Raw genomic sequence first — 9,550 nt, 5'->3', positions numbered from 1 at the left:
GGTATTGAAGAGCACCCGCGAGACTGCGATACAGGGTCAGATCAGAAAATAACGGCCCATCCGTGGCACTTAGTTTGGAAGATAAATCAACCGGTGTGGTGCACGGTTTACACGTTGACATAGAGGCGCGAGTAATGATCTCCTTAGCATATTGAGCTTGAGACAGAAAAAGACCGTGTTTGTGGTGAGTAGCCTGGATCCCCAAAAAATGATGTAAGCTGCCCAAATCAGTCATGGCAAACTCTCGTGAGAGGGTGCCAATAATATCGTTCAAAAGACGATCATAAGAAGCCGTAAGAATTATATCATCCACGTATAGCAATAAATATGCAATGTTAGACGCATCTTGACTATAAACAAATAACGATTGATCACATGTGCTACTGTGAAACCCCTTTGATGTAATGAAAGTGGCAAATCGTGTATACCACGCCCGTGGAGCCTGTTTGAGTCCATAAAGAGACTTCTTCAATCGACATACATGATTTGGAAATTGTTGATCAGAGAAACCCGGTGGCTGATGCATAAAGACTGTTTCATGAAGTTCCCCATGTAAGAACGTATTCTTTACGTCCAACTGATGAATGTGCCAGGATCGCGAGACGGCAAGCGAAAGGACCGTCCGAATAGTGGCGGGTTTAACCACCGGACTAAAGGTTTCATCACAGTCCACACCCACCGTTTGAGAATTACCATTGACCACCAAGCGTGCCTTATACCATTCCAATGAACCGTCGGACTTAAATTTGTGTTTGAACAACCATAGGCAACGAATAATGGGTCGGTCCTGTGGGTGGGGAACAAGCTCCCATGTTTCATTAGCCTGTAAGGCCGTATACTCGGTTTGCATGGCATGCAACCAATTAGGATCAGTGAGGGCCTTGGAGTATGAGGTGGGAATGGGTGAAAGGGAGGTGGTGTGGTGAACGGCTGAGGTGTGAGAGCGGGATTTGGACCGGGTTGTCATGGGGTGTTGGGTGGGGGTAGGCGTTTTGGGCTGAGTAACGGGTGGAGGAGTGGGCTGAGGTGGGACGGGCTGTTGGTGAGTGGTAGGTGCTGCATTGGGAGGTGGACGGGGTCGGCGGGAATATGTTAAAGGATAAAAGGCAGCAGCCGGAGTAAGTGTGGGGTGTGGTAAGGGCCTTTGGAAGGTAAAACCGGGTGGTGGGGAATCGTCCAAAAAGGTATACGAGGCGGGTGATTGGGGAATGGTGTAGGGAAACACATGCTCATCGAAGGTCACATGTCGGGATATGTGTACTTTGCCCGTAGTAGGGTCAAAGCAACGGTAGCCACGAAAGTCGGGTGGGTACCCTAGGAAAATACAACGCACAGACCTATGGTGGAGTTTATGGGGTTGGGTGGCAGATGTATTGGGATAACATGCACATCCAAACACTCGTAAGTGTTCATAATCAGGGTGGTGGAGGTAAAGAGCAAAGGTAGGGGTAGAAAAGTTGAGGCGTTTAGTTGGTAAAATATTGTGAAGGTAAGTGGCAGTGTGTAAGGCTTCTACCCAAAATGATGGAGGCAGATTTGCATGAATTAAGAGAGCGCGAATGACGTCATTTAGTCGACGAATCATTCGTTCGGCTCGGCCATTTTGGGAGGAGGTTTGAGGGCACGAGAATCGGAAGAGTAAGCCATGTTGATGTGCAAAAGATTTGAAGSCTAAATTGTCAAATTCACCCCCTAAATCACATTGGAAAGTTTTTATTTKGCGGTGAAATTGGGTGAGGATTAATTGGTGGAATTTGGCGAAGGTTGGAAAGGTTTCAGATTTATATTTCAGGGGATAAACCCACACAAAGTGTGAGAAGTTGTCAATTAAAACCATGTAATACTTATATCCTGTTTGACTTTGTATTGGCGAAGTCCATAAATCGCAATGAATAATATCAAAAGGAGCAAAAGTGAATGTATTAGAGGAATAAAACGGCAATCTTTTACTATTGGATAGTTGACAGGAATTGCAAATATGATGACAGTTGTCCTTATGACATTGAAAATTAAAATTGCGATTTAAAATATCTAGAACTTGCGCCCCGAGATGCCCTAAACAATTATGCCAAGGTAGGTGGTGGGAGGCAAGAAACGTGGCTTGAGGCGGCAGTTGAGGAGGTGTGAACGTGTAGAGACTCCCGGTGCTATTGTGGCGAGAAAGTGTCTTCTTAGTTTTGAGGTCCTTCAAAGAAAAACCAAACAGGTCAAATTCGACAGACACTTGATTATCTCGAGTAAAACGTCTAACGGAAATAAGATTTTTAATTATGTGGGGGCTGTAAAGGATATTTGGGAGGATGTAGGTTCAATTGGGTAAAGGGTGAAAGCCCGTACCTGATCCGTGAATTGGTAACAACATGCCATTACCGACCAAAATATTACGACAAACAGGAGAAGAATCAGGGAGTAAAATTTTACCTTGGTCGTTTGTGACGTGGGCCTCGGCTCCAGTATCCAAAACATCCGAAGTCCAAGCTGTGTTGGAAGAGTTGACCTGCAAATTGGCCATGGCAGCACTTAAATCTGATGGACTCAAAGGGTTGTAAACAGGCTGTTGATAGGGAAAGAACTGGGCCGGAGTGTAACCGGCAAAGTGAGCTTGAGGAGAGCCGGCATAGTGAGCCGGAGGAGCAGACTGTGGACTGGGCTGCCATTGCTGCTGGGTCGGGTATGGATAGGGAAGAGGCGTCCACTAAGCCCAGTTAGGAAAAGAAGGCTGTTGCCCCCGCCACGAAGAAGTGTTCTGCTGTTGGCGGCCTCCCCGACCCCTGCCCCGACGATTGAAGGAGCCACCGCGACCCCGGCTGCCACCGCGTCGTTGAGAAGAGTAATAAGATCCATTAGGTTGTTGAGTAGAGTTCAGCAAAGGGTTGGCAGATGGCGGCGCTGTTGGAGCGGCAAGAACCGTCGTTTGGGACCCTTTTTGTGCTTCGAGTCTAATGACTTCATCATTAAGCATGGAGACAGCCTGGTCCCAATCCATGCCCTGCTGGTTGATCAAAAAGGCTATGGTGTTGTATTCGGCTGGGAGTCCACGGACAAGTTGAAGAACGAGCCGCGATTCGAAAACAGGCTGATCAACATCGGAGAGCTGATTTGCCAAATCAGTCAGTTTTTGACAGTAATCGTCAATGGAGGAGCAGGCTATGAGGGTGAGATTACAGAACTTAGTCTCGAGTGCTGCAGCGCGAGACTTTTTGTTGCTCAAGAAGATCTTTTCGAGCTTTGTCCAAGCCGTTAAGGCTGTTGCAGTCGAATCCAGGATACGATTGAACAAATCATCAGAAACTGTGCTGTAAATCCATTGAAGGACCAACACATCAAGTTCTTTCCACTGTTCATATTGTGATGTGTTAGCGGCTGTAGGGGCTAAACCATCGATGTGATCAGAGACTTTGTACGCAACAACATGGAGGCGAAAGAGTTTAACCCAGGAAGAATAGGTTACCTTCGTTCCGTCCAATGTGCGAATCTTGGTTTGGATGTTCGTAACTGAGTACGCCGGGTGGAGAGAGACTTCTTTAGTAGATGGTGCGGCGGTTTCGTTGGTCATGGTGGCGCAGCCGGAGGAATCCGGTTAGGGTTCAGAGATCGGAAAGAAAAAAAGGAGGAAGAGAGATATCAGATCGTAGCTCTGATACCATAAAGGCTTGTTTTGGTATAAAGATTCAATGCCTATTATTGATTATGAATGCCCTATATATAGGGAAGAATACAAGCTACAAATCAGGAAAAGATATACATATAAAATACAAGATTATCTCTAAATAAATGGTGAATATCTATTCCTAAATATAGGAGATAATCGGTTGGCTAAGACTTAATTGCAAAATTATTCTTGATCAATTTTCATCTGATCAATTGTGCATAATTGCAATATTTTCTTTGATCAATCATTTGTGATCAAATAAGCTTACAACGTAAATTTTTTTAGGAGGGATTGAGAGCTTAACAAAAATACCTTTATAGACTATCAGAACTGACAGCCCTACCCAAGAAGACAACCATATTTGAGTGAGCTTACATGCAAAATGGGTTTGTGTACAGAGCTGAAAATGAAAATGAGTGGGGTAGTTGAAGTGAGTTAAAAGAATTGATGAGAGTTGTGTCCTGGATTAGAAGATTAAAAGAATCCTAATCTATATACTATACTCCAGGCAACCACACAATCTATTAGTTCTCAATTCTTTGGAGACTAATATTGAAACAGGCAAAGCCCAGGCCAACTCTCGTCATAACCCCACCAACTACTCATTTATCTATCAAAAGAGAAGTGTCCCCCCTTGAGTCTTATTGATCACATATTGAGTCTGATGTGTAGTCCATACTGTTTATCTTCTTGAGCTTAATCTGAAGCATTAGTTGCTTTATCATTTCTTCACTGCACATATTTATAGAATATTTGTTATTCTATCGTAACATTCATAGATACGCTTCTTAAAGCTATCAATGATTAAATAGAAGTCCTGCTAAGATGAACATTAAAAAGTCTCATATATGAAGTATATTTGTTGTACTGAATATATCAGTTATATTCATATGCCAATCTTTTATAAAGATTGAAAACAGGTTCATAAGTTGAATCTGGTTCTTTCCCTCACCTTCATAATCCAAAAAGATTATGTAAATGAATTTGAAAAGATTTGCTTAACTTTTTATGAATTGACGACATTCCTACAAGGATCATTCATTTTAGTGTATGATGTAAATGCTCCTCATTTTCATCATAAGGGGGAATTTATATTGAAAATGAATGAATATTTTTGCATCAATTCAACATAGAAATGTCTTTACTCTCATGTTTCTTCAGAATTTCATTTAAGGAGAACCTTGTTTCATGTTCGTTCTTTAGGAATGGTCCATCATTAGGAGTAGAGAGTTTTTTCTTCTTCCTTCCACCTTTATTCAGAAAGGGCCTGTCAGGGACTGCGACATACCTGGACATCCTTTTGATGAGATCGTTGATGATGTCTTCGATAATCGGCTTATGTCTTGACTTGGATCGCTGAATGGCTTGCCTGATTTCCAGCCATTCGCTGTATCCATATCAGCTAAAGTAGGAAGGGTACTAGGTGATGGCATCAAGATTGTCCCTGGTGATGAGCATTAAGACAAGAGTTCCACCGTCTTTAGATCTTCCGCTGATGCTGACGCTCTTGATCAGGTGAGGACTGATTCTCTTCTTTAGCTTTGCTTCACTCCAGTGCTTGTCCCGCTCAGCCAGCTTCAAGTTTTTCTCGTGCTCAGCTTCTGAAAGAGAAAGAAGTTTAGCTTGGGCTTGGACAACGTTCACCTTCTTCTTGGACTTTCTCTTTGGGAGAATCTTTTGAGCTAGTGACTTGGCCAGCTTTAAGCTGTCTTCAGTATGTTTCTTCTGAAGCTCTAGCTCTTCTTCAGCCCTAGCTCTTCTTCAGCCCTTAATGCTTCAAGTCTTTCAGCTTCTGAAAGGAAGTCGAACTCACCACCACTAGAGGTATAAATAGGAATTTTTACTCTAGTCTGGTCGAGTGACTCCTTTAGCTGAGCCATCTTCTAGTAGGTGGGAGCACTGGAGATCAGGTTTTCAAGGACCCACTCCAGTCGACCGCAGGTAGTTGATGGAATCTAAAGCTGATAAAGAGAAGTGACTACCACCTGAGAGGTAGAGTCTTCAAACAAGGGTTGAGGAATGTTAAATAATACATTCAGGTTCCCTTCTTCAGCAACGCCTTTGCCTTTCGACTTAGGGTCCTGGTTCGTTGATGGAGCGAACTCTTCTTCCCTTTGCTCCCCCCTAGGATGCAGAATCCTTGAGGGCGACTCCCTTGGTGGCGGTTGTTGGCTTTTGATACTGGATGGTGAAGTCATCTTCATCATCATCGTCATCATCATCACCATCTAGGTCATTGTCGGGGTCTAGAAGATCAGGTTCGTCATCTTCATCATCATCATCATCATCACCAACAACAGGTGCAAAGGTGATGGGAAGATCATCATCCCTAGGGATGACATTAACTTCCTCAGCTATAGCAGCTTCACCAGAGTTTGGAATAGCTTGGGCAACCTTAGCTTCAGCTTTAACTCTAGGAGCTTCAGCTTAAACTTCAAGGATTGCTGGAGCAGCAGATGGTCCAGCAGCGTTGGACCTCATCTTCCCCTTTCTGGCTATGACTTGAGAGTATAAGCCAGAGAGTTCGTCCACGCGCTGTTGCGGGAGAACCACCATTTCCTCTAGCCATGACAGAGCGTTGGCTAGAGTTGTCATTGCTTCACGCTTCTCATAGAGTTGAGCGCGATCATCAGCAGAGAAGGATGGCGAGATCATTGGAGCGGGTTGACAGATAGCATCCAGAATTTGCTGAAGAAGCTCCGCCTGCTGAAGAGACTGAGCCTGAGCGTCATCAGCCTTGCTGGATAGAACAACAATGGCTTCAGAATTGGCTCGAACAGCCTCTTGTAGAGTCAAGAGCTGACTCCTTACTTCTTGAACGTCAGCTTTGACAACTGAGAGGTCCGCATCAAGATCGGCCTTGCGAGGCATCTCTTGATGAACTTCGGTCATCTTGCAGAAGACACTATCAACGGCTAGGAGTAGAAGTTTGACATCTGAAGCCATGTCATAATCCTTGTCATCTTTTTCGTCAATGGCGTCATCTTTCCCATCTTCTTCCCTCTCTTCTACATCCACAGACTAGGGCGTAGAAGAAGGACCTGCAAGATATGAAGAGTGAGCATGAAGAAGCTCAGGGTTATAAGAACTGAAGGGGTAGGAAGATGGAATACATAAGGGGAAATCAGTGAAATCCAAAGGATTGGCACTGGCATGCTCAAAGATGTCCTCGAGAGGATGGGCATCTGTATGCTGAAGAGCCTCGAAAGGAGCAACCTCAGGTCTAGTGTTGTGTGTTTGAGCATCAGGAAGGACATTCACTGACGAGTCATCAACACATGTAGAGACCAAAGAAGAAGGAGAAGAGAAGATGGCTGAGAATAGGCGTGGGTGTTTAGCGGTGGCGGTGCTGATATTCACAGTTTCAGTGATTTGGGTCACTAAGGCGGTTGGGGTAGGTGCCACTGATACGACAGTGATTGGAGAGATCACTGAAGAGCTATAAGGGTTAGCTAAAATTGCCTCGGGGTTAAGGATAGTTTCAATAGCTGAAACCTGTCGAGAGGTCTCAGCCAGAGATGTGGCTTTCCCCTTTTTGGCCTTCTTGGCTCTCTGAGGAGAACCAAGAGTTGGTTGTGAAGGTCGTTTGGAGGAGGTTTTAGTGGCTGGGTTAGACGTGGGGGGTTTTCCCTTGTTTTAACCACCTGAGGAGAGGAGGGAGTGAAGGGCACTATTGAAGAGAGTGCAACATCTTCATCCCTCAACTTATGATCCAGAATCCTGGATCCAAGCTTGCACACCTGAAGGTTTCCTTCTTTGGAGTATTTTTCTCTAAAGATCTTAGCGAAGACCATGGAAAGGAACCTGGTGTAGGGCACCACCTTTTCTCGCTGGCGCTTGTTCAACTTTTGCACCAGGTCATCGAAAATGACCGCAACATAATTTATATTGTGACGCTGAATCGCAGAAACACCAATCGTTAAGGCAATCTTGGAGGCTTGGTCTTGACTTCCAACCTTTCCACCTATGGACTGGATGAAGTGAGAAAACAGGTATTTCCAGATTGCTGACATCCTGTTTTTCTCAATCTTCGATATGGACTTCATGGGAGCATTTGAGTCCTTCTTCATTGGCCATTAATAACCAATGGCATCGAGACATTGGATAATCTCGGCCGTTGTGGGCTCGTTGTCGAAGGGCCTTTGGGGAGGTTAAGAGCGGTCCTCATGGTGTTCACGCCAAACTTCATAGTCATGCGGTTGAATGTGAAATTGATTTGCTCAACTTGGCGGCCATGCTTGTCTTCAACGTCGACCATCTCAACAGTGAACCARAACTGTTGTAGAACCTCCTTAACCATGACAGGTTCATGGTTGAGGGCAAATGCAAGTGACGACTGTTTAGGGAAGTCAACCGCTTCCTGGTAGGACGCCTTGTTCGAGGGGATGTCCAACAAGGCAATATGGTTGTTGGCCTTGAAGGATACTTCATCGACGGTGAATCCGACATTCTTGGCAGCCATCTGTTTTTAATGAGAAAAAGAATAGATAAAACAGTTTGTTAGATAACCAAGATATGTGTATAGATAAGTTTTTGAAACAGTTTGTCCGATTTAACACTTAGAATAAATTTCAACACCTTTGTCCGAATAACAAGTCCGGATAATACATCACCCAAAGCTTGACCGATTTAAAATAATCCGGTCACCACATGGTCGTATTCCTACTTCTCAGTTCAAAATGTTAACCATTCTTACCAATTATAACTCGCTTGACATTTAATCGGTTTAAGACTAAACCATTCAACACTTGAGCGGCTTAGGGCTTAATCGCCCAACCCTTGATCGATATAAAAATAACCCGGACAAACTTTGTCCAATTTAGACTTAATCCGGTCAACCTTTATCCGGATAAAACCCTTAAGCAAATAACTGATTCCTTTCTAATAATAAACCACATTCAAATAAAACAGTAATAAGTTTTATGTAAAAAGGTTTAGAAATCACTCACCCTGAAAAACCTTTTGAAATCAAATACTTGAAATTAACTTGATCTTGCAATCCGGTCAAACTTAAATCACACAAACACTTCTCACCAAGAAGTAGCAGAAAATGCAAATGGAGGTTGAACCCTCCTTTTATACTTTCCCTTTAGGGAAAGTCGGCTACTACCATCATAAAAATAAATATCCATACTCATGCATACATGCATGCATAACATACACACACACACATATATATATATATATATAATATACTCTCATGCACATATACATATATGCATGTATATATCATATATATATATATATATCATACAAACATGTGCATCCACTTATACACATAATCTCATTCATACATCTAAATTATGCACATTTTCACATACTAACATGATCAAATGTATCAATTTATCATGCTATCATGTAATCATATAATCAGATAATCACGTATTAATTACCTTGGGTGATAACCAGGATCTGGTTAACAATATCCTCCCCTTAAAAGAATTCTGTCCCAGAATTCCTTTAATAAAAAAGCCAAGGGTATTCTGATCTCATCTTTGACTCCAATTCCCATGTTGCTTCCGGTCCTTTATGAAACTTCCACTGAACCTTAACCAGACTTGTCTCTTTGTTTCTCAATACTCTGATCTTTTGATCAATTACAGCTTCCGATGTTTCCACAAAGTTCAACTTACTGTCTAATTTAATATTTGGTATCGGTATGGCAAGACTCAGATCGGTCAAACATTTCCGCAGATTCGACACATGAAAAGTGTTGTGAATCAGACTCAGCTCTTCTGGCAGCTCTAACAGATATGCTACTTGTTGGGTTCAAGTTAGTGCTTTAATGTTGTATTCAAGTTTCTCCTTAGTGTAATTGTTTTGTAATAGTTTAGCCTTTATAATTTCCTAGTATAAATAGTGATTTCCTTGTAATTGTCATTAACAATCGTCATTAGC

General features: G+C 43.0%; 1 protein-coding gene across 1 annotated transcript; it reads right to left on the bottom strand.

Moving 5' to 3' along the window:
- Positions 1-2,695: 2,695 nt before the first annotated feature.
- LOC112505156 lies at positions 2,696-3,556 on the bottom strand. Its single transcript, XM_025109103.1, has one exon. The coding sequence runs from the start codon at positions 3,554-3,556 to the stop codon at positions 2,696-2,698; it is 861 nt and encodes a 286-aa protein (XP_024964871.1).
- Positions 3,557-9,550: the final 5,994 nt, after the last annotated feature.

Source organism: Cynara cardunculus, unplaced genomic scaffold (assembly GCF_001531365.2).
Source record: "Cynara cardunculus var. scolymus isolate 2C unplaced genomic scaffold, CcrdV1 Un_Scaffold_8752, whole genome shotgun sequence".
Lineage (NCBI taxonomy): Eukaryota > Viridiplantae > Streptophyta > Magnoliopsida > Asterales > Asteraceae > Cynara > Cynara cardunculus.
Note: the sequence above shows the minus strand (reverse complement) of the source record. Positions and strands in the feature narration are given on the sequence as shown.

Coding starts and splice junctions, on each gene's coding strand:
- LOC112505156 (XM_025109103.1), bottom strand. CDS start 3,556: ATGACCAACGAAACCGCCGCACCATCTACTAAAGAAGTCTCTCTCCAC.